Genomic DNA, 25,598 nt, shown 5'->3' on the forward strand with positions numbered 1-25,598 from the left:
ACACATTTAAATATAGTGAAATACTCACCACAGAAAGCTGGTAGTTTCATGGAGGAAGGCAGTTGTAGTTAGACTAGAAAATGCATTTCCGGCTGAAAATGCAGAAAAAGCTGAATATTGTAACAGTTGAATGGTGGCTCCTGCTTTTAGCTACAAACTGCTGACCTTAGCGGAGAAATGTAGAAAAGTGAAATGATTTGAATGCAAATTGTTAAATGTTATGGCATCTTGGACATTATACAAGAAGAACATCCTTTTTTATTTTTGAAAGACAAACCTTTATTAATATCTAAACATTTAATTTGATCACACATCCCATCAGTAAAGTCTGTTCAACGATTTCATGATCAGTTTCACTTCATCCACACCATACATGTGATTCAACAATTAGTCTGCAAAACAATAACTAATATTATACAATTTATTTCCCAAACAAAGACTCTAAGCTATTGACAGGAGAATAATAAATGATTGATTTATTGATTATGATCATGACAGTAAGTAATATCATTTTAAATATACATGTTATGATTAAATAAGTGTTATAACCATCTGGGAACTCATTTGTTTGTTAATTTGGGAAGCAACAATAATATATAATCTGTCAAAAAGAATACATGTGATTATAAATGTCTCTATTGTTGAGAAAGTGGCCAGAATAAAATATCTACAATGAAACAAGCTCTGCTGCTTTCTCTCTGAAGACTCAAGCTTTAGAAGAGAAACAACAACATACAAATAAATCAATATCGATATTCAACTAATATTTAGAGCAACGTTTACATTTCCCTGCAGAGAAATATGAGTCGAGGTTAACAGAAATCCTCCTGAGCAGTGACAGCCTCCATGACTAAACAGACACAGGAAGGAGCGCCGCCTAAAGAAACTCCAACATCTACAGAACAACTCATGAGAAGATGTTAAAGCACATCCCATAATGTTTGATTGACAGCTGATCTCAGTGCAGTGAAGACATGAACAATCAGCTCTCAGTAACAATGATGGACACACAATGAGTTTAAGAAGTAGAAGATTTCCTCAAATGACTTCAGGCTATTTCAGTTTACAAAACTCAGCTGTGTTTCCATAACCATAACCAAACCCAACTCCAGCATGTAGCGGCTGAGTGAATGTGGTCTGGACTCTGTGGAGGAGAGTCATGGTTTCAGAGACGCTGTAGAAGGAAAGAATACCTGCTCTGTGATCCAGGTACACTCCTACTCTGGAGGACAGAGGACCTGAGACGGGAGTGATGATACTGTTGTGACGAAATGAATAACTGTTTTGTTTACAATCTAAGGACCAAGATTTGTCATTGTATCCAAATCCACATTCACCCCCTGCTCTGCTGATATTCTTGTATGCGACTGCTACATCAACTCTTCCCCCTCTCCACTCCACCTCCCAGTAACAACGTCCAGTCAGACTCTCTCTACTCAGGACCTGACGCCATCCAGTGAATCTGTCTGGGTGACTAGAATAAGACTGTTGTTGTCCCATGTATGTTGCTTTTCTGCTCCCCTCAGATAATAACAGATGTGTGTATGCTGTGTTTGGATCCAGAGTGATCTCCTGTGAATATCTTAAGAACCCAGCTCTGGTGGTGGGCTCTGCTGCTGACAGTAAAACATTCACTTCAGTCGGTGAGACGTTTGTCCATTCCTCTCTCAGGACGTCCTGTAGTTTGTCTCTGACTGCTGACAGGGCCGCCGTCACGTCCTCAAAGTAGCTCAGAGGACGGATGTTGATGCTGGAGGAGTGTGTAGCTTCACTGAGGGCTGGCAGTGAGGAGGGGTAGCTGAGCAGAAACTCGTTGTGGTCCTCTGTGAGAGACAGCAGGTTCAGCTCAGCGTCTCTCCTCTTCAGCTCAGAGATCTCCTGCTCCAGCTTCTCCTGGAGCTCTCTGACTCCACTCACTTCTCTCTTCTGCTGGGATCTGAGCTGCTGCTTCACATCAGAGCTTCTTTTCTCCATGAGACGGATCAGCTCAGTGAACATCTTCTCACTGTCCTCCACTGCTTTATCAGCAGAGCCATTGACGGCCTCCACCTCCTGCTGAAGCAGCTTCACCTCCTTCTCTCCGTCCTGGATTCTCTGCTGGATGTTTAGTCGACTCCCCTCCAGCTCTCTCTGCCTCTCAGTCCTCTCTGCTGCAGCTGACACCGTGTCGTGGCCTTTGTGTTCGTCCACAGAGCAGAGATAACAGATACACTGCTGATCAGTGCGGCAGAACATCTTCATCACCTCGTCGTGACGAGAGCAGATGTTCTCCTGGAGCTTCTTGGAGGGCTCCACCAGCTTGTGTTTTTTCAAGACATGTAATTCATTATGAAGCTGGAGGTGTTTATCACAATAAGAGGCCAGACACACGAGGCAGGACTTACAGGCTCTCAGTTTTCTCCCAGTACAGACATCACAGGCCACATCTTCAGCTCCAGCATAGCAGAGATCAGCAGGAGCAGCTTGGAGTCCAGTCTTCTTCAGCTCCTCCACTAAAGCTGCTAACATGGTGTTTTTCAGCAGGACAGGCCTCGGTGTGAAGCTCTGCCTACACTGAGGGCAGCTGTGGATCTTCTTCTCATCCTCTCCATCCCAGTGGGCTTTAATACACTTCATGCAGTAGCTGTGTCCACAGGTAGTCGTCACCGGATCCTTCAGTAGATCCAGACAGATGGAACAAGAGAAGGTTTCCCGGTCCAGCTGAACTCCTTTCTGCGCCATTTCTCCTCTCAGTGGCAGCGAGTGTCTGAGTTTCACTTCCTGAAACCTGAAACTATGTGAGCTGTGATCTGAACAGCATGTGTGTGTGCAGTGAATGTGGCCTATCAGCTCTTGTTCTTTACCCACATGTTGGTTACACCCATCCTCCTCAGTGTGGATCTGAAGGGGAGGAACCAGGAAATAAAGAGTGGAGCTGGCTGCGTCTGAGAGCAGGAAGAAGAGGGAGGGCTTATCAAACTCTGACTCATTCCAGGAGGTGGAGCAGCGCTGACACTCTGAACTGTTTCCTCATTTACAAACGGAGCCTCGCTTACAACCTGCTCTACATTTGAAGAGAGCTTTTAGTTGTAAAATAAGTGGGTAAACTTACAAATTCTGCAGGGGATAAATTACTTATTTCCTCTACTGTAAATGTATAGCCTCAATGTCCTGTAATAGCTGAATAAGTTAATAGTTGAATATTTTGTGCAGCTGAAAGTAGGCTGAAGGAGTTACATATCAGATGTTCTTTTGAAGGGGTGTGTGGTTTTGGAGAGTGTGAGGTGTAGAAACACTAAATGAGATGTCTGACGTCAATAAATGGGAGGTTCACCCATAAACACAATGGTTAGCAAAGGCCTTTGGTGTGTGTGTGTCTGTGTGTGTCTGTGTCTGTGTCTGTGTCTGTGTCTGTGTGTGTGTGTGTGTGTGTGTGTGTGTGTGTGTGTGGGACGTTTCTGACAGTTGTCTGAAATTACTGACGGATGAATACAATTTAGAACAAAATAAATCTAATATATTGAATGGGAAGTCAGATATGAGATATTTAGTGTAATTTATCAAATATGAAGTCAAGATGTTACTGAGACTTTTGACCTGACTTACACTGTAGTCAAATTGTAATTTTGTATATCAATTATACAAACTAAAACATATCAATAAACTTCTGCTTTCTAAATCAATCGTGAAAGTAGAAGTTGTAAAGGTTTGACCTATATTGTATGTTGTGTCTTATGGCTTTTTTTTTTTTTCATTATGAGCTATTAAGGATTAAATACAGGAGAAGCATGCAGACATTTTAACACGCATGATCATCAGACAAGTCACCTTCTTGATCCTCACACTGAATTACACAGTTTATGTAACGCAGATGTAAATGTTTGCATAAGTAAAAGAACAACACATATCTACTTTGGAAATATCTCTTATCAGAGGTCTTTATTCCAGTTTGGTAAAGCCAACAGTTACTCTCCAAAGTTACATTCAAACAATCTTTCATTTACCTGAACTTCAGGTAAACCTCCACGTCCCCAGTTCAGAACTTTATTCCTCGGTTGGTCTCACAACAATCACAACAATAGTGATTGCTCCCTCTTATCATATTCTTTAACATTCCAAGCATACATATTTATATTCACTATTTGTACAATATATTGTCATTGAGTCCATTCATCCGTCCACCCCACCCTCGTCCACATGCACACACATAAACACTGTACAGATGTATCAATGGAGTCATGGTTCAAAGACGGTTGGCCTTAACATTTAATATCCATGAGTCAAGGAAAGACACAGCTGAGTACCATTTCTTTGTTTTTCAAGTTCTGGCTGCTGCAAGGTGATTTGTTCATAAAGCCAAATGGAGAAGGCGGCGTGCAGATATATTACAGAGTGAAAACCTCTCATGTGTTCAGAGGACCCTGGTCCAGTGTTTCAGGAATACAGGAAGAAGAACAAAGAAAGAGATGGAAAGAGGCAGAAAGGGAACGTTTAAAGGAATGACAATTTTCCAAAAAGACAATTATTCACCATTTTATCTTGAATTCTTCATTAAGAGCTTACTATTTAAAGCACTTCCACATGACTAGTCTCACGGAGGGTCCGATAATGCTCAGATGTGAAACTTTGATGTCTTTTATAATGTAAGGTTGTATAAAAAAATTGGAATTACTAGCATGTGACGGGATAATTGATCTTTACTGCACAAAATGTGAGAGCTTTTAAATAAAGGGTTTAAAATACGTCCCAATTTACGTCAATTCATCAAACAGTTTTTTGAATTCTTCTTACCGTAGAGGGATACAAGAAAAACGACATCATCTTCGAAAACGTAAGAAAACACGGGTCGAGTAATTTGATATACGAGTGGTCATTTTGATGGTGAAGCATTCCTGCTCAAATAAAAGGAAAGACAAAGGGAGAACTGTACGGAAAGGGCAGTAAATGTTCATATCATTCCTAAATAAAAGCGTTCCATATCATCCCTTCTTCTCCACGTTGCTTCTCTTAGTGTCTAAACGTCTAAAGCCGAGCACAGCAGTTAGGTTCCTTCTCTTGGTTCCCCAGTGTGGTTCTTACAGGAGTGGTGACAGGTTATACAATACAGTCCAGTCTCCAACCTCCAATACTGACGCCTCCTTCTTACTTCGAGCCAACGGATGCTTTGGTCTCTGTGCAGTAGACGAGGCGTTTATGGCCCTGTATTAGGAATCCAGTGTCGGGACATTTGGACGCCAACTATTGCAGTAAAGTGGCACAAACGCAGCTGCAGGAGAAAATGAGATACTGAAAAGTGCAAACCTGTTTCTCGGTCGCTAGTTAGATACATCTATGGTTTGGTTTATGACACGTTTGCGTAGCTTTGGTCCGGAGGTTGTGCGAGAGGAGAAAGCCAGTGACTACAATTTGAGATGAAGAGAAGCTGAGCCGAGCCGATCTGAGCCAGGCTGTGTTCGGCAGGGCCACGCTGGGTTAGGAAGAGCTCTGCTGCGTTGGGAGAGTGAGAGAGAAAAACAAGAGGCTCGTCCTCCAGCGTGTCTCTCTACCTGCCGAAAATGTTCTCGTACTCCAGCAGTATGAGCTCCACGATCTGGTTCTGGTACACCATGTGGACCGCGATGTTCCACATCTCCTGTTCGGGGCGCAGCAGCTTGGGGCCGTACACGATGGCCAAGCTCTGAGTGGTCATACGGTTCTCCTCGCCGTACTCGATCACCCTGGAGAGGACACATCATTTGGAATTGAAAATAAATCCAGACATAAGACAAGAATTGTTGACCAGTGTTACAAAAATACAATCAACGCAGCAGCATAATAACACAACGTTACACTAACAGTGCAGTAAAACGAGCAATTAAATATCTACAGGAAACATAGACGGTCAGATAATGAAGTAAATATTCACAGGTTTTAGTAGTGCAAAAAACGTGGTTGCAGATACGACACATGTTCTCTCAGAAATACTGTTTACAATCTGCTCCGTAATGCTGTTGTATTTTTATAATCAGATATGTATGATGGTTTATTTAGGGTGTTTTAGGTGAAATATACAAACCTGAGCAGGGGAGAAAAGAGTAAAAAACTCTTAGACGTATTTATACATTCATTCGTGATTTATTTTGTGATTTTCTGAAAATATAGGTGTACATTTATAGAATGAGAAGAAGCCTAAAAATATGGAGGAGAAACTCAATATTCTTCAATTGTCATCAACTCATAAATCCGCTATACTAGTATTACAGAGTCACGATCGTATGCCTCAACCAAATTCGTCCAAATTGTCATCAGCCTATTTTGATCCTATTTGTGAAATTGTCCTAATTAGCAGTTAGCTTTCATCGCACATTTCTGATCAGTTCATCTTTAAGTCACAGTCCACATTTGTGCCAGATCTGAAAAGGTTCCCTCTATGCATTCCTGGGAATCTGTTCAGGAGAACGAGGCGTACAGACAGACAGATATTTGGAAGTTATTTCTGACGGACAACTCAAATATATTATGCCTCAGGCCGCAGATGTCGCCAGAGAAAGGCATACAAAGTGTGATTTGATTAGTCGGCATTATACACAGCAAGCAAAAGAAAAGGAAACATAAATGATGGAGCAGTAAGAGAGTGTTTTTCTCACTTCCTGAGGTGCTTGAAGAGAGTCTGCATGGTGTCGTGGTTGCAGACGGGCAGCTGTCGGACCAGATCTTTGATGGACTGAACCCGCTGCTTGTGGTCTGAACTCTCTGCACAACAGAAAACACAACATTTATCAAAGTGAATCATCTGGATTCATCAAAGAGTCTCATGCCTCCTTCTGTTGTTTCACTGACTACTTCCACATCCACAACATATGCACATTGTTTGACTCATTCCCAATAAAAGACAATATGAGTACTACGCTGTTTACAAAAGATATTTAAAAAGAGTATTTCTAAAATAATCCAGTTTACATGCAGCCTTGCGATTGATGCTTACTCCCCCTCCTTATCAACTTGCAGTTAACGAGCTTCCATTCCTTTATCACTGTTTTGCAACAACAACAAAAAAGCTAGGTGTTTGCTAGGCTGTGTTGCAAAATGTGGTAAAGAAATCTAAATTGAAACGCATATTCTGAAAGTGCTGTATGTCCAAAGAAAGCTGTTCAAATCGGAATAACATCAGCGTATGAAATATTGAAACTTAATATGCTGTTTACATGACCCTAGTCAGTGAAACAATGACGATGTAGTGTACTTAATTGGAGCAAAAAAAGGATTCAATATCTTACTGCAAAAGCTAAAATACCTAATAAATGCTAAATTAAGTATTTAAGAATCTGTAACAAAAATATCTCCATACTGTAAGAAATTCCTCTAAATAAAAGGATAGTTGAGAAGAGAAGAATTCAGTTATGGCGCATTTCCACTACAGCGCGTAGCACGGGTCCAACAACTGGGCTGAGTATGCTAAACTAGAGAGAATCGCTGGCAAGGGGGCTAGAACTACAACAAAATGAACATATTTGACCGTGATTTAATTGTAATACACGTTTCAAAGTGATGCCGAAGTAACAACATACTGATACCGGTTAGTAAAAACCATGAATTAATGCTTTGACAAGTCTGCAGACAGACGGCAGGCGAAAAACCTTTTAAAATGCGTGTTTTCTGAATGGAGTTTGGCTAAGCTAACGCTGTATATGCTCCGACCGTCCACACTCACAACAACGGCCTACAGACATAAATAAACCAGCGACTGTATTCGCCATGACACAGACAGTCTGTGGTTTGTACTTGTTTAACTTTTGTCTAGTTTCTGAACAGATATGAGGAGCTGTGAGCTCTGAGTGCTAACAGCTAACGGCTGATGTTGGTTTTCTGTGGTTCGCATTGAAGATGACGTCACGGCTCCGCCTACACTGCGTTACTATAGTTACTGCCCAGCTACTAAACTGTAATGGAAACGCAGCATAAAGTGAGCCAGACCTACCAAGGCCTAACTATACCGTACTTAGCCGTGCGAGGCCCTGCATCAGAGAGGCTTCCTGGTGTTACAGACAGTAGACTGACTTCAGAGTAAATGCGTGAATGACTGCAGATGGTGTTGGTGCAGCTGTGTGTTTCACGTACTGATTGCGTTGATGAAGTCGTGGAAGAGAGCGTAGGTGAAGAGAGGCTCCGGCAGCTCTCTAAAGTACATCTTCAACGCTCCAGTGATCACATGGAAGTCCTCCCACTTGGAGTCTGACAGGTTCACCCTCTCATCTGCAAACACAAACCCTTCACTCAGAGACCCGGACACAGACGCAGGTAAAGTCTTAGGTAAGGAAATGAAACCAGACATTTAAATCGGGATAAAGTGAGGCAGGGGTGATGTATTGGGATTTACCATTGGGTTTTAGCAGAAAATAAGCTCTGTGGCTAACACACGTTATGATACTTGCACGTTTTGTTCAAAAGGATCATCTCCACATATTAAAACCACCTTCAGAATTTGTGAAGCGTAAATGCTTTCGGCAGAAGTAAAAATGTAAACACGAGGCAATAAACTATTTCAATTTCACACAGATTTCTATCTAACTTCAATAAACCTAAACAATTCGTACATAATGCCCTCAAATATGACCTTATTTTCCATTTTACAACAACTTGCACATTTTATAACGTATATATCCTATGTTTAGTGATCGAGGAGGTTAGTCTGTTATAGTGTTTTCTAAATGATGCTGTATGTTTTTGTATTGCGTATTTTTTTATAATGTGTACTCTACAGATACATCTTTCTATTGTTAATATGCATGTATACACACTCTGATTGTAATTCTTAATTTCTTCATTCTTTTTGCAGCTTTATATTGAACAGTGGGATATTTACTGACATATTTTATGTTGAAAAATAATCATATTTCAGTCTTCTTACTCAAAAAGCGGTTGACTTTGAGACGAAGGGACTGGGGTTGTAGGTCTTGTGTTTATGTTACGGCCCTAACTCGGTTTGAAAGGTGCAATATAAATAAAGTGTGATAATATTATGACTCATTCCTGACTTTGTCCCCTTGTGTTTTCTTGTGTATAACTAATAGAAACTTACCATGATTGATAGCAAAGCGTAGTTTCTGTATGATAGCCAGGTTCCCACTGACTCTGTACAGCCCGTCTACACACAGACCTGCAAAGGATCATGGGAGGAAGCCATAAATCAGTTCAGTGATCTAGATTATTGATATGGTCACTCTGAATGTGACTGTACCTGTGTTATCATGAACCTTCTTTATGACTGAAATAACTTCCTTAACTGAGGTCAAAGGTCAAGGTAAAGTGGCACATGTGTGAAACCCACCATTGTTCTCCACGTGGTCGATGCACATCGTGACAAAGATTGGCACGGAGCCGTTCTCTCTTTGACACAAAGTGGACAGACTGCAGCCGAACACCTGATCTGAAGACAGGGAGAGACACAACCAGCGTCATGACAACAGTCCAGAGTCCTCGCTTAGTGTTTCTTTAATCTGATCTAGAAGCTGTGCCAGATTACTTTCTGTTAAGTCAAACTGTATGAATTCTGTCAGCCTAAGACTTCACACAACACATATAAGAATGTAATATAATATTATCACTATAAACATTGACTTCCTGATTCCTGTGGAAAACTGGCACAATGGAAGACACATTAAATATAAAAATGTGATATTGTTAGGTTAAAGCAATTGGAATTATGTTAGGAAAATCTAAATACTATTTACTTATACAGCATTAGTATGTGTAGTAGTGAAACCTGAGAGGCAAGTGATGGTAAAACATTTGGTGATCCAATGTCTGTAAGGTATATACAAAACAAGTTACATTTGTCTGGCTTGTTTTAATCTGTTGTCTCTTGGCTTTTTAATTAGCGTCACACTTAAATGTGTCTCTGTTGCACTTTATCTGAATGCTTTAATGTTTAAGGTCAAATCAAGCAATCTGATTGGTTCTTAGCCGTGATATAATGAGCGTATATCACGGGTAGAATTTCACAACAAGTCAGTATCCCTCCACGTCTGAGAAAAGCTACAACTGTTACATTACGTCCGTTACGAAACTAACTAACTAACTAACTAACTAACTAACTAACTAACTAACTAACTAACTAACAAAGCTTAAGATGGAAACATGTAAGGGATAATGTGCAGCAAGGACTTGTTGACCGTTGTTAAGGACGCTCACATCTGCAGAAAGAAGTCCGGTCGATTGCAAACTGCATGCTTCGCGTCGGGCCGAACCACGCCCCTTAGCGGTGATATAATGGCCATATACCACGGCCTGTCGTGAGCTACAGAAATAAACATGCCTTGTTTTACAGTTGAGCGTTTTTCTAAAACCCTGCAGCAATAGAATACTTCCTTAAAAATGTCATGAACATTTATTGATTTCTACGAAGAATAAGTCAAAGTTTCTGCTGCCTTTTGGACTCCATAACACGCCAGGACTCCAAAGACTGAACCCTCTTCACACATTGTGTAATAAATACGACTCAGACTTGTGTTCCTAGATAACCCATGGCTCTCTGGTACCTTCGATGTATCCCTTGTCTCTGACGGCCTGCAGAGTGGGCCGGCGCGTCAGGAACTTCTTCAGCTTGTGTCTCGTCTTCTTGTTGTCCGAGGCGTCCATTTTTTAGGTACTTTTACTTTACTTGAGTAAATGTATTGCTACCCCACTACATATCAGAGGTAAATTGTGTACTTTTACTCCACTACATTTCTTTAATACCTTAATTAATCTGCAGATTTGTATTAATGATGTGGAAGTAGAAGTACCCGAATTATACTTAAGTAGTCTACATTACTTGAGTAAATGTACTAAGCTACTTTCACCAATGTTAACTATGAAACTTTCCTTTTTAGAGAATGGGCTTCCACAAGTATACACATTTAAATATAGTGAAATACTCACCACAGAAAGCTGGTAGTTTCATGGAGGAAGGCAGTTGTAGTTAGACTAGAAAATGCATTTCCGGCTGAAAATGCAGAAAAAGCTGAATATTGTAACAGTTGAATGGTGGCTGCTGCTTTTAGCTACAAACTGCTGAACTTAGTGGAGAAATGTGGAATAGTGAAATGATTTGAATGCAAATTGTTAAATGTTTTGGCATCTTGGACATAATACAAGAAGAACATCCTTTTTTATTTTTGAAAGACAAACCTTTATTAATATCTAAACATTTAATTTGATCACACATCCCATCAGTAAAGTCTGTTCAACGATTTCATGATCAGTTTCACTTCATCCACACCATACATGTGATTCATCTCAGCTATTTCAAACAGAATAATACATGATTTACTTTTTGATTATTATCATGATAATTAATGTTCTATAAAACATCAGAGTACCCACTTTCTATTTGGACAACAACAACAACAACAACAACAACAACAACAACAATTAGTCTGCAAAACAATAACTAATATTATACAATTTATTTCCCAAACAAAGACTCTAATCTATTGAGAGGAGAATAATAAATGATTGACTTATTGATTATGATCATGACAGTAAGTAATATCATTTTAAATAAACATGTTATGATTAAATAAGTGTTATAACCATCTGGGAACTCATATGTTTGTTAATTTGGGAAGCAACCATAATATATAATTCGTCAAAAAGAATACATGTAATTATAAATGTCTCTATTGTTGAGAAAGTGGCCAGAATAAAATATCTACAATGAAACAAGCTCTGCTGCTTTCTCTCTGAAGACTCAAGCTTTAGAAGAGAAACAACAACATACAAATAAATCAATATCGATATTCAACTAATATTTAGAGCAACGTTTACATTTCCATGCAGAGAAATATGAGTCGAGGTTAACAGAAATCCTCCTGAGCAGTGACAGCCTCCATGGCTAAACAGACACAGGAAGGAGCGCCGCCTAAAGAAACTCCAACATCTACAGAACAACTCATGAGAAGATGTTAAAGCACATCCCATAATGTTTGATTGACAGCTGATCTCTGTGCAGTGAAGACATGAGCAATCAGCTCTCAGCAACAATGATGGACACAATGAGTTTAAGAAGTAGAAGAGTTCCTCAAATGACTTCAGGCTATTTCAGTTTACACAACTCAGCTGTGGCTCCTAAACCATAAAGCCAAACTCCAGCATGTAGCGGCTGAGTGAATGTGGTCTGGACTCTGTGGAGGAGAGTCATGGTTTCAGAGACGCTGTAGAAGGACAGAATACCTGCTCTGTGATCCAGGTACACTCCTACTCTGGAGGACTGAGGACCTGAGACGGGAGTTTTGATTCTGTTGTAATGGAATTTATAACTGTTTTTATTACAATCTAAGGACCAAGATTTGTCATTGAGTCCAAATCCACATCCACCCCCTGCTCTGCTGATATTCTTGTATGCGACTGCTACTTCAACTTCTCTCCCTCTATACTCCACCTCCCAGTAACAACGTCCAGTCAGACTCTCTCTACTCAGGACCTGACGCAATACAGTGAATCTGTCTGGGTGACTAGAATAAGACTGGTCTTGTTCCATGTTTGTTGCTTTTCTGCCCCCCTCAGATAATAACAGCCGTGTGTATGCTGTGTTTGGATCCAAAGTGATCTCCTGTGAATATTTTAAGAACCCAGCTCTGGTGGTGGGCTCTGCTGCTGACAGTAAAACCTCCACTTCAGTCGGTGAGACGTTTCTCCATTCCTCTCTCAGGACGTCCTGTAGTTTGTCTCTGACTGCTGACAGGGCCGCCGTCACGTCCTCAAAGTAGCTCAGAGGACGGATGTTGATGCTGGAGGAGTGTGTAGCTTCACTGAGGGCTGGCAGTGAGGAGGGGTAGCTGAGCAGAAACTGGTTGTGATCCTCTGTGAGAGACAGCAGCTTCAGCTCAGCGTCTCTCCTCTTCAGCTCAGAGATCTCCTGCTCCAGCTTCTCCTGGAGCTCTCTGACTCCACTCACTTCTCTCTTCTGCTGGGATCTGAGCTGCTGCTTCACATCAGAGCTTCTTTTCTCCATGAGACGGATCAGCTCAGTGAACATCTTCTCACTGTCCTCCACTGCTTTATCAGCAGAGCCATTGACGGCCTCCGCCTCCTGCTGAAGCAGCTTCACCTCCTTCTCTCCGTCCTGGATTCTCTGCTGGATGTTTAGTCGACTCCCCTCCAGCTCTCTCTGCCTCTCAGTCCTCTCTGCTGCAGCTGACACCGTGTCGTGGCCTTTGTGTTCGTCCACAGAGCAGAGATAACAGATACACTGCTGATCAGTGCGGCAGAACATCTTCATCACCTCGTCGTGACGAGAGCAGATGTTCTCCTGGAGCTTCTTGGAGGGCTCCACCAGCTTGTGTTTTTTCAAGACATGTAATTCATTATGAAGCTGGAGGTGTTTGTCACAATAAGAGGCCAGACACACGAGGCAGGACTTACAGGCTCTCAGTTTTCTCCCAGTACAGACATCACAGGCCACATCTTCAGCTCCAGCATAGCAGAGATCAGCAGGAGCAGCTTGGAGTCCAGTCTTCTTCAGCTCCTCCACTAAAGCTGCTAACATGGTGTTTTTCAGCAGGACAGGCCTCGGTGTGAAGCTCTGCCTGCACTGAGGGCAGCTGTGGATCTTCTTCTCATCCTCTCCGTCCCAGAAGCCTTTAATACACTTCATGCAGTAGCTGTGTCCACAGGGAGTAGCCACCGGATCCTTCAGTAGATCCAGACAGATCGAACAAGAGAAGGTTTCCCGGTCCAGCTGAACTCCTTTCTGCGCCATTTCTCCTCTCAGTGGCAGCGAGTGTCTGGGTTTCACTTCCTGAAACCTGAAACTATGTGAGCTGTGATCTGAACAGCATGTGTGTGTGCAGTGAATGTGGCCTATCAGCTCTTACTTTACCCACATGCTGGTTACACCCATCCTCCTCAGTGTGGATCTAAAGGGGAGGAACCAGGAAATACAGAGTGGAGCTGGCTGCGTCTGAGAGCAGGAAGAAGAGGGAGGGCTTATCAAACTCTGACTCATTCCAGGAGGAGGAGCAGCGCTGACACTCTGAACTGTTTCCTCATTTACAAACGGAGCCTCGCTTACAACCTGCTCTACATTTGAAGAGAGCTTTTAGTTGTAAAATAAGTGGGTAAACTTACAAATTCTGCAGGGGATAAAATACTTATTTCCTCTACTGTAAATGTATAGCCTCAATGTCCTGTAATAGCTGAATAAGTTAATAGTTGAATATTTTGTGCAGCTGAAAGTAGGCTGAAGGAGTTACATATCAGATGTTCTTTTGAAGGGGTGTGTGGTTTTGGAGAGTGTGAGGTGTAGAAACACTAAATGAGATGTCTGACGTCAATAAATGGGAGGTTCACCCATAAACACAATGGTTAGCAAAGGCCTTTGGTGTGTGTGTGTGTGTGTGTGTGTGTGTGTGTGTGTGTGTGTGTGTGTGTGTGTGTGTGTGTGTGTGTGTGTGTGTGTCGTTTCTGACAGTTGTCTGACATTACTGACGGATGAATACAATTTAGAACAAAATAAGTCTAATATATTGAATGGGAAGTCAGATATAAGATATTTAGTGTAATTTATCAAATATGAAGTCAAGATGTTACTGAGACTTTTGACCTGACTTACACTGTAGTCAAATTGTAATTTTGTATATCAATTATACAAACTAAAACATATCTATAAACTTCTGCTTTCTAAATCAATCGTGAAAGGAGAAGTTGTAAAGGTTTGACCTATATTGTATGTTGTGTCTTATGGCTTTTTTTTTTTTCATTATGAGCTATTAAGGATTAAATACAGGAGAAGCATGCAGATATTTTAACACGCATGATCATCAGACAAGTCACCTTCTTGATCCTCACACTGAATTACAGTTTATGTAACGCAGATGTAAATGTTTGCATAAGTAAAAGAACAACACATATCTACTTTGGAAATATCTCTTATCAGAGGTCTTTATTCCAGTTTGGTAAAGCCAACAGTTACTCTCCAAAGTTACATTCAAACAATCTTTCATTTACCTGAACCTCAGGTAAACCTCCACGTCCCCAGTTCAGAACTTTATTCCTCTGTTGGTCTCACAACAATCACAACAATAGTGATTGCTCCCTCTTATCATATTCTTTAACATTCCAAGCATACATATTTATATTCACTATTTGTACAATATATTGTCATTGAGTCCATTCATCCGTCCACCCCACCCTCGTCCACATGCACACACATAAACACTGTACAGATGTATCAATGGAGTCATGGTTCAAAGACGGTTGGCCTTAACATTTAATATCCATGAGTCAAGGAAAGACACAGCTGAGTACCATTTGTTTGTTTTTCAAGTTCTGGCTGCTGCAAGGTGATTTGTTCATAAAGCCAAATGGAGAAGGCGGCGTGCAGATATATTACAGAGTGAAAACCTCTCATGTGTTCAGAGGACCCTGGTCCAGTGTTTCAGGAATACAGGAAGAAGAATAAAGAAAGAGATGGAAAGAGGCAGAAGGGGAACGTTTAAAGGAATGACAATTTTCCAAAAAGACAAGTATTCACCATTTTATCTTGAATTCTTCATTAAGAGCTTACTATTTAAAGCACTTCCACATGACTAGTCTCACGGAGGGTCCGATAATGCTCAGATGTGAAACTTTGATGTCTTTTATAATATAAGGTTGTATAAAAAAATTGGAATTACTAGCATGTGACGGGCTAATTGAGCTTTACTGCACAAAATGTGAGAGCTTTTAAATAAAGGCTTTAAAATACGTCCCAATTTACGTCAATTCATCAAACAGTTTTTTGAATTCTTCTTACCGTAGAGGGATACAAGAAAAACGACATCATCTTCGAAAACGTAAGAAAACACGGGTCGAGTAATTTGATATACAAGTGGTCATTTTGATGGTGAAGCATTCCTGCTCAAATAAAAGGAAAGACAAAGGGAGAACTGTACGGAAAGGGCAGTAAATGTTCATATCATTCCTAAATAAAAGCGTTCCATATCATCCCTTCTTCTCCACGTTGCTTCTCTTAGTGTCTAAACGTCTAAAGCCGAGCACAGCAGTTAGGTTCCTTCTCTTGGTTCCCCAGTGTGGTTCTTACAGGAGTGGTGACAGGTTATACAATACAGTCCAGTCTCCAACCTCCAATACTGACGCCTCCTTCTTACTTCGAGCCAACGGATGCTTTGGTCTCTGTGCAGTAGACGAGGCGTTTATGGCCCTGTATTAGGAATCCAGTGTCGGGACATTTGGACGCCAACTATTGCAGTAAAGTGGCACAAACGCAGCTGCAGGAGAAAATGAGATACTGAAAAGTGCAAACCTGTTTCTCGGTCGCTAGTTAGATACATCTATGGTTTGGTTTATGACACATTTGCGTAGCTTTGGTCCGGAGGTTGTGCGAGAGGAGAAAGCCAGTGACTACAATTTGAGATGAAGAGAAGCTGAGCCGAGCCGATCCGAGCCAGGCCGTGTTCGGCAGGGCCACGCTGGGTTAGGAAGAGCTCTGCTGCGTTGGGAGAGTGAGAGAGAAAAACAAGAGGCTCGTCCTCCAGCGTCTCTCTCTACCTGCCGAAAATGTTCTCGTACTCCAGCAGTATGAGCTCCACGATCTGGTTCTGGTACACCATGTGGACCGCGATGTTCCACGTCTCCTGTTCGGGGCGCAGCAGCGTGGGGCCGTACACGATGGCCACGCTCTGATTGGTCATACGGTTCTCCTCGCCGTACTCGGTCACCCTGGAGAGGACACATCATTTGGAATTGAAAATAAATCCAGACATAAGACAAGAATTGTTGACCAGAGTTACAAAAATACAATCAACGCAGCAGCATAATAACACAACGTTACACTAACAGTGCAGTAAAACGAGCAATTAAATATCTACAGGAAACATAGACGGTCACATAATGAAGTAAATATTCACAGGTTTTAGTAGTGCAAAAAACGTGGTTGATGAAAATATAGGTGTACATTTATAGAATGAGAAAAAGCCTTCAAATATGGAGGAGAAACTCAATATTCTTCAATTGTCATCAACTCATAAATCCGCTATACGAGTATTACAGAGTCACGATCGTATGCCTCAACCAAATTCGTCCAAATTGTCATCAGCCTATTTTGATCCTATTTGTGAAATTGTCCTAATTAGCAGTTAGCTTTCATCGCACATTTCTGATCAGTTCATCTTTAAGTCACAGTCCACATTTGTGCCAGATCTGAAAAGATTCCCTCTATGCATTCCTGGGAATCTGTTCAGGAGAACGAGGCGTACAGACAGACAGATGTTTGGAAGTTATTTCTGACGGACAACTCAAATATTATGCCTCAGGCCGCAGATGTCGCCAGAGAAAGGCATACAAAGTGTGATTTGATTAGTCGGCATTATACACAGCAAGCAAAAGAAAAGGAAACATAAATGATGGAGCAGTAAGAAAGTGTTTTTCTCACTTCCTGAGGTGCTTGAAGAGAGTCTGCATGGTGTCGTGGTTGCAGACGGGCAGCTGTCGGACCAGATCTTTGATGGACTGAACCCGCTGCTTGTGGTCTGAACTCTCTGCACAACAGAAAACACAACATTTATCAAAGTGAATCATCTGGATTCATCAAAGGAGTCTCATGCCTCCTTCTGTTGTTTCACTGACTACTTCCACATCCACAACATATGCACATTGTTTTACTCATTCCCAATAAAAGACAATATGAGTACTACGCTGTTTACAAAAGATATTTAAAAAGAGTATTTCTAAAATAATCCAGTTTACATGCAGCCTTGCTATTGATGCTTACTCCCCCTCCTTATCAACTTGCAGTTAACGAGCTTCCATTCCTTTATCACTGTTTTGCAACAACAACAAAAAAGCTAGGTGTTTGCTAGGCTGTGTTGCAAAATGTGGTAAAGAAATCTAAATTGAAACGCATATTCTGAAAGTGCTGTATGTCCAAAGAAAGCTGTTCAAATCGGAATAACATCAGCGTATGAAATATTGAAACTTAATATGCTGTTTACATGACCCTAGTCAGTGAAACAATGACGATGTAGTGTACTTAATTGGAGCAAAAAGAGGATTCAATATCTTCCTGCAAAAGCTAAAATACTTAATAAATGCTAAATTAAGTATTTAAGAATCTGTAACAAAATTATCTCCATACTGTAAGAAATGCCTCTAAATAAAAGGATAGTTGAGAAGAGAAGAATTCAGTTATGGCGCATTTCCACTACAGCGCGTAGCACAGAGCCAACAACTGGGCTGAATATGCTAAACTAGAGAGAGAATCGCTGGCAAGGGGGCTACAACTACAACAAAATGAACATATTTGACCGTGATTTAATTGTAATACAAATTTCAACGTGATGCCGAAGTAACAACATACTGATACCGGTTAGTAAAAACCATGAATTAATGCTTTGACAAGTCTGCAGACTGACGGCAGGCGAAAAACCTTTTAAAATGCGTGTTTTCTGAATGGAGTTTGGCTAAGCTAACGCTGTATATGCTCCGACCGTCCACACTCACAACAACGGCCTAAAGACATAAATAAACCAGCGACTGTATTCGCCATGACACAGACAGTCTGTGGTTTGTACTTGTTTAACTTTTGTCAAGTTTCTGAACAGATATGAGGAGCTGTGAGCTCTGAGTGCTAACAGCTAACGGCTGATGTTGGTTTTCTGTGGTTCGCATTGAAGATGACGTCACGGCTCCGCCTACACTGCGTTACTATAGTTACTGCCCAGCTACTAAACTGTAATGGAAACGTAGCATAAAACTGCGGTCAAGCCAGCCTCCACTCGGAAAAACCTAGTCAAGCCAGCCCTCACGTGATATTGCTGTGCGCGAATATCCTATACATTACGGTAGAGTAAAAAAAAAAATCATCCCTCTGTGTTTCGATGAGAATAAAACAAAAACTGTCCAGTATCAAAGACTCATTTCACTTCAGGGTGAAAGCAGGACATCCCATCTAGTCACTCAGAAAAAATCAGGACATTCTGATGTAGAGTTTCAAAATAAAATACCTTTGAAATCTCTATTGTATGAGTTATCATCCATGTTTTTAGATGAGAATAAAACAAAAACTGTCCAGTATCATAGATCCATCTCACTCCAGGGTGATAGCAGGACATCCCATGTGGTCACTCAGAAAGAATCAGGACATTCTGATATACAGTTTCAAAATAAAAGACCTTTGAAGTCTCATATATGAGCTATCATCCCTGTTTTTAGATGAGAATAAAACAAAAACTGAATGTCCTGATTCTTTCTGAGAAGAAAAGAAGGCTTCTTTTGTTTTATTCTCATCTAAACACAGAGGGATGATATTTTTTTTACTCTACCGTAATGCATAGGATATTCACGCACCGCAATATCACGTGAGGGCTGGCTTGACTAGGTTTTCCCGAGTGGAGGCTGGCTTGACCGCAGTAGCATAAAGTGAGCCAGACCTACCAAGGCCTAACTATACCGTACTTAGCCGTGCGAGGCCCTGCATCAGTGAGGCTTCCTGGTGTTACAGACAGTAGACTGACTTCAGAGTAAATGTGTGAATGACTGCAGATGGTGTTGGTGCAGCTGTGTGTTTCACGTACTGATTGCGCTGATGAAGTCGTGGAAGAGAGCGTAGGTGAAGAGAGGCTCCGGCAGCTCTCTGAAGTACATCTTCAAAGCTCCAGTGATCACATGGAAGTCCTCCCACTTGGAGTCTGACAGGTTCACCCTCTCATCTGCAAACACAAACCCTTCACTCAGAGACCCGGACACAGACGCAGGTAAAGTCCCTCGTAAGGAAATAAAACCAGACATTTAAATCGGGATAAAGTGAGGCAGGGGTGATGTATTGGGATTTACCATTGGGTTTTAGCAGAAAATAAGCTCTGTGGCTAACACACGTTATGATACTTGCACGTTTTGTCCAAAAGGATCATCTCCACATATTAAAACCACCTTCAGAATTTGTGAAGCGTAAATGCTTTCGGCAGAAGTAAAAATGTAAACACGAGGCAATAAACTATTTCAATTTCACACAGATTTCTATCTAACTTCAATAAACCTAAACAATTCGTACATAATGCCCTCAAATATGACCTTATTTTCCATTTTACAACAACTTGCACATTTTATAACGTATATATCCTATGTTTAGTGATCGAGGAGGTTAGTCTGTTATAGTGTTTTCTAGATGGTGCTGTATGTTTTTGTATTGCGTATTTTGTTATAATGTGTACTCTACACCTCTCTGAAGAACCAGCACCTTACCGTGGTAGAGAGGTTTGTGTGCCCTGATGAACCTGGGGGCTGTGTTGTCTGGAACCTTGTGTTCCTGGTAGGGTCTCCCATGGCAAATTGGTCTCAGGCAAGGGGCCAGACTAAGATTGGTTCAAAAGACCTCATGAAAGACGACACACGAAGTGAGGATACCCGGCCCGGAGGAAGCCCGGGGTCCCCTTCTGGAGCCAGGCCCAGAAGGAGGACTCGTCGGCGAGCGTCTGGTGGCCGGGCTTGCCACGGAGCCCGGCCGGGCACAGCCCGAAAAGGCGACGTGGGCAACACCTCCGCTTCTCCGTCCCGCGGGCCCACCACCTACGGGAAACAGCGATGGGGTCGGGTGCGCTGCCAGAAGGGTGGCAGTGAAGGCAGAGGGTCTCGACGGACCAGACCCGGGCGACAGAAGCTGGCTTTGGGGACGTGGAACGTCACCTCTCTGGGGGGGAAGGAGTCGGAGCTTGTGCGGGAGGTGGAGCGTTACCAGTTGGATCTGGTTGGGCTCACCTCTACGCACAGCGTCGGCTCTGGAACCTTACTTCTGGATAGGGGTTGGACTCTATTCTTCTCCGGAGTTGCTCAAGGTGTGAGGCGCCGGGCGGGTGTGGGGATACTCACAAGTCCCCGGTTGGGTGCTTCGTTGTTGGAGTCTACCCCAGTGGACGAGAGGGTTGCCTCCCTACGCCTGCGGGTTATGGGGGGGAAAACTCTGACTGTTGTGTGTGCTTATGCACCCAACAGCAGTTCAGAGTATACAGCCTTCTTGGAGACCCTGGAAAGAGTCCTGTATGGGGCTCCTGAAGGGGACTCTTTAATCTTGCTGGGAGACTTCAACGCACATGTGGGCAATGATGGAGACACTTGGAGGGGAGTGATTGGGAGGAACGGCCCCCCTGATCTGAACCGGAGTGGTGGTTTGTTACTGGACTTCTGTGCTAGTCATGGATTGGCCATAACAAACACCATGTTCGAACATAAGGATGCTCATAAGTGTACGTGGTACCAGAGCACCCTAGGCAGAAGGTCCATGATCGATTTGGTTATCGTATCATCGGACCTGAGGCCGTATGTTTTGGACACTCGGGTAAAGAGAGGGGCGGAGTTGTCAACTGATCACCATCTGGTGGTGAGTTGGGTCGAGTGGCGGGGGAAGCCTCTGGATAGACCTGGTAAGCCCAAACGTGTAGTTCGGGTGAACTGGGAACGTCTGGAGGAGGCCCAAGTTCAGGAGGCCTTCAACTCACACCTCCGGCGGAGCTTTTCGGACATTCCTGTGGAGGTTGGGGACATTGAACCAGAGTGGTCGGTGTTCAAAGCCTCTATTGCCGAAGCCGCGGCGGGGAGCTGTGGTCTCAAGGTCCTAGGTGCCTCAAGGGGCGGTAACCCTCGAACCTCCTGGTGGACACCGGTGGTCAGGGAAGCCGTCCGACTGAAGAAGGAGGCCTTCAGGGATTTGTTATCTCGGGGGACTCCCGAGGCAGTCGCAAGGTACCGACAGGCCCGAAGGGCAGCAGCCTCAGCCGTGGCCGAGGCAAAGCAGCGGGTGTGGGAGAAGTTCGGAGAAGACATGGAAAAAGACTTTCGGGCGGCACCAAAGTTGTTCTGGAAAACTGTCCGACACCTCAGGAGGGGGAAGCAGGGAACCATCCAAGCTGTGTACAGTAAGGATGGGACGTTGTTGACCTCAACTGATGGAGTGTTAGGGTGTTGGAAGGAGCACTTTGAGGAACTCCTGAACCCGACAACTCCGCCCTCTATGTTAGAGGCAGAGCTGGAGTATGAAGGGGGATCGACACCAATCTCCCGGGGGGAGGTCACTGAGGTCGTCAAACAACTTCACAGTGGCAAATCCCCGGGGGTGGATGAGATCCGCCCAGAAATGCTGAAGGCTCTGGGTGTTGAGGGACTGTCATGGTTGACACGTCTCATCAACGTTGCGTGGAAGTCGGAAACAGTACCGAAGGAGTGGCAGACCGGAGTGGTGGTTCCCCTTTTCAAAAAGGGGGATCAGAGGGTGTGTGCCAATTACCGAGGCATCACACTACTCAGCCTCCCCGGGAAAGTTTACTCTAAGGTACTCGAAAGGAGGGTCAGGCCGATTGTCGAACCTCAGATTGAGGAGGAACAATGCGGATTCCGTCCTGGTCGTGGAACGACGGATCAGCTTTTTACTCTCGCAAGGATCCTGGAGGGGGCCTGGGAGTATGCTTATCCAGTTACATGTGTTTTGTAGACTTGGAGAAGGCGTATGACCGGGTTCCCAGGGAGTCACTGTGGGAGGTGCTGCGGGAGTATGGGGTGAGGGGGTCTCTACTCAGGGCCATCCAATCTCTGTACTCCCAAAGCGAGAGCTGTGTCCGGGTCCTCGGCAGTAAGTCGGACCCATTTCAGGTGAGGGTTGGCCTCCGCCAGGGCTGCGCTTTGTCACCAATCCTGTTTGTAATATACATGGATCGGATTTCGAGGCGTAGTCGTGGGGGAGGGGGTCTGCAGTTCGGTGGACTAAGGATTGCACCACTGCTTTTTGCAGATGATGTGGTTCTGATGGCTTCATCGGTCTGCGACCTTCAGCACTCACTGGATCGGTTCGCAACCGAGTGTGAAGCGGCTGGGATGAGGATCAGCACCTCCAAATCTGAGGCCATGGTTCTCAGCAGGAAACCAATGGACTGTCCACTCCAAGTAGGGAATGAGTCCTTACCCCAAGTGAAGGAGTTCAAATATCTCGGGGTCTTGTTCTCGAGTGAGGGAACAATGGAGCGTGAGATGGGTCGGAGAATCGGAGCAGCGGGAGCGGTACTGCAGTCTCTTTACCGCACCGTTGTGACGAAAAGGGAGCTGAGCCAGAAGGCAAAGCTCTCTGTTTACCGGGCCATTTTCGTTCCTACCCTCACCTATGGTCATGAAGGATGGGTCATGACCGAAAGAACGAGATCGCGGGTACAAGCGGCCGAGATGGGTTTTCTCCGCAGGGTGGCTGGTGTCTCCCTTAGGGATAAGGTGAGAAGTTCGGTCATCCGGGAGGGACTCGGAGTTGAACCGCTCCTCCTTCGCGTCGAAAGGAGCCAGTTGAGGTGGTTCGGGCACCTAGTTAGGATGCCACCTGGGCGCCTCCCTAGGGAGGTGTTCCAGGCACGTCCAGCTGGGAAGAGACCAAGGGGTAGACCTAGAACCAGATGGAGGGATTATATCTCTTCTCTGGCCTGGGAGCGCCTTGGGATCCCCCAGTCAGAGCTGGTTGATGTGGCCAGGGAAAAGAAAGTTTGGGGCTCTCTGCTGGAACTGCTACCTCCGCGACCCGACCACGGATAAGCGGGAGAAGATGGATGGATGGATGGTGTACTCTACAGATACATCTTTCTATTGTTAATATGCATGTATACACACTCTGATTGTAATTCTTAATTTCTCCATTCTTTTTGCAGCTTTATATTGAACAGTGGGATATTTACTGACATATTTTATGTTGAAAAATAATAATATTTCAGTCTTCTTACTCAAAAAGCGGTTGACTTTGAGACGAAGGGACTGAAAGTCCTAAAACGCAGACCCTTTTTTGGGGTTGTAGGTCTTGTGTTTATGTTACGGCCCTAACTCGGTTTGAAAGGTGCAATATAAATAAAGTGTGATAATATTATGACTCACTCCTGACTTTGTCCCCTTGTGTTTTCTTGTGTATAACTAATAGAAACTTACCATGATTGATAGCAAAGCGTAGTTTCTGTATGATAGCCAGGTTCCCACTGACCCTGTACAGCCCGTCTACACACAGACCTGCAAAGGATCATGGGAGGAAGCCATAAATCAGTTCAGTGATCTAGATTATTGATATGGTCACTCTGAATGTGACTGTACCTGTGTTATCATGAACCTTCTTTATGACTGAAACTGAAATAACTTCCTTAACTGAGGTCAAAGGTCAAGGTAAAGTGGCACATGTGTGAAACCCACCATTGTTCTCCACGTGGTCGATGCACATCGTGACAAAGGTTGGCACGGAGCCGTTCTCTCTTTGACACAAAGTGGACAGACTGCAGCCGAACACCTGATCTGAAGACAGGGAGAGACACAACCAGCGTCATGACAACAGTCCAGAGTCCTCGCTTAGTGTTTGCTTAATCTGATCTAGAAGCTGTGCCAGATTACTTTCTGTTAAGTCAAACAGTATGAATTCTGTCAGCCTAAGACTTCACACAACACATATAAGAATGTAATATAATATTATCACTATAAACATTGACTTCCTGATTCCTGTGGAAAACTGGCACAATTGAAGACACATTAAATATGAAAATGTGATATTGTTAGGTTAAAGCAATTGGATTTATGTTAGGAAAATCTAAATACTATTTACTTATACAGCATTGGTATGTGTAGTAGTGAAACCTGAGAGGCAAGTGATGGTAAAACATTTGGTGATCCAATGTCTGTAAGGTGTATACAAAACAAGTTACATTTGTCTGGCTTGTTTTAATCTGTTGTCTCTTGGCTTTTTAATTAGCGTCAAACTTAAATGTGTCTCTGTTGCACTTTATCTGAATGCTTTAATGTTTAAGGTCAAATCAAGCAATCTGATTGGTTCTTAGCCGTGATATAATGAGCGTATATCACGGGTAGAATTTCACAACAAGTCAGTATCCCTCCACGTCTGAGAAAAGCTACAACTGTTACATTACGTCCGTTACGAAACTAACTAACTGACTAACTAACTAACTAACTAACTAACTAACTAACTAACTAACTAACAAGGCTTAAGATGGAAACATGTCAGGGATAGTTTGCAGCAAGGACTTGTTGACCGTTGTTAAGGACGCTCACATCTGCAGAAAGAAGTCCGGTCGATTGCAAACAATATGCTTCGCGTCGGGCCGAACCACGCCCCTTAACGGTGATATAATGGCCATATACCACGGCCTGTCGTGAGCTACAGAAATAAAAATGCCTTGTTTTACAGTTGAGCGTTTTTCTAAAAACCCTGCAGCAATAGATAACTTCCTTAAAAATGTCATGAACATTTATTGATTTCTACGAAGAATAGGTCAAAGTTTCTGCTGCCTTTTGGACTCCATAACACGCCAGGACTCCAAAGACTGAACCCTCTTCACACATTGTGTAATAAATACGACTCAGACTTGTGTTCCTAGATAACCCATGGCTCTCTGGTACCTTCGATGTATCCCTTGTCTCTGACGGCCTGCAGAGTGGGCCGGCGCGTCAGGAACTTCTTCAGCTTGTGTCTCGTCTTCTTGTTGTCCGAGGTGTCCATGCTGCTGGACGTCTTCATGGCTGCAGATACCAGATGGGAGAGGATGGCGTTATCCACCACGCGTCTCAACACACTGATCGCCATGACGGCAGTGGACGTTTGGAGGAAATAAAACTGATATGCAGCCGTTTTATAAGGGCAACAAAAC

At 43.2% G+C, this 25,598-nt stretch overlaps 4 protein-coding genes across 7 annotated transcripts in view; all 4 read right to left on the minus strand.

Annotated features, from left to right (window-relative positions):
• Positions 1–260: 260 nt before the first annotated feature.
• On the minus strand, positions 261–2,803 carry LOC307019778 (tripartite motif-containing protein 16-like). Its single transcript, XM_079650883.1, has one exon. The coding sequence runs from the start codon at positions 2,719–2,721 to the stop codon at positions 1,054–1,056; it is 1,668 nt and encodes a 555-aa protein (XP_079507009.1). The 5' UTR covers positions 2,722–2,803; the 3' UTR covers positions 261–1,053.
• A 1,085-nt stretch (positions 2,804–3,888) lies between these two features.
• LOC307019959 (rho GTPase-activating protein 12-like) lies at positions 3,889–10,596 on the minus strand (the record flags this gene model as incomplete). Its single annotated transcript, XM_079651055.1, has 6 exons — positions 3,889–5,696; positions 6,606–6,711; positions 8,077–8,211; positions 9,038–9,115; positions 9,287–9,385; positions 10,497–10,596. The coding sequence occupies 6 exons, from the start codon at positions 10,594–10,596 to the stop codon at positions 5,522–5,524; spliced, it is 693 nt and encodes a 230-aa protein (XP_079507181.1). The 3' UTR covers positions 3,889–5,521.
• Positions 10,597–11,133: 537 nt separating this feature from the next.
• On the minus strand, positions 11,134–13,781 carry LOC307019781 (tripartite motif-containing protein 16-like). The gene has a single exon (XM_079650886.1). It carries the CDS (start codon positions 13,697–13,699, stop codon positions 12,035–12,037), a length of 1,665 nt encoding a protein of 554 aa, XP_079507012.1. The 5' UTR covers positions 13,700–13,781; the 3' UTR covers positions 11,134–12,034.
• A 1,070-nt stretch (positions 13,782–14,851) lies between these two features.
• LOC307019776 (rho GTPase-activating protein 12-like) overlaps positions 14,852–25,598 on the minus strand; it is a 71,513-nt gene continuing 60,766 nt past the window's right edge. For all 4 annotated transcript variants that reach the window (XM_079650881.1, XM_079650878.1, XM_079650880.1 and 1 more), the window contains 6 exons: positions 25,351–25,470; positions 24,136–24,234; positions 23,881–23,958; positions 19,512–19,646; positions 17,372–17,477; positions 14,852–16,659 (listed from right to left, as the gene is read on the minus strand). In XM_079650881.1, coding sequence (XP_079507007.1) covers positions 16,485–16,659; positions 17,372–17,477; positions 19,512–19,646; positions 23,881–23,958; positions 24,136–24,234; positions 25,351–25,470 — 713 coding nt within the window. In that variant the 3' untranslated portion in view covers positions 14,852–16,484. The remainder of the gene's footprint in view (positions 16,660–17,371; positions 17,478–19,511; positions 19,647–23,880; positions 23,959–24,135; positions 24,235–25,350; positions 25,471–25,598) is intronic.

This window comes from Notothenia rossii, assembly GCF_949606895.1.
Source record: "Notothenia rossii genome assembly, chromosome: 9".
In the NCBI taxonomy this organism is placed as follows: domain Eukaryota; kingdom Metazoa; phylum Chordata; class Actinopteri; order Perciformes; family Nototheniidae; genus Notothenia; species Notothenia rossii.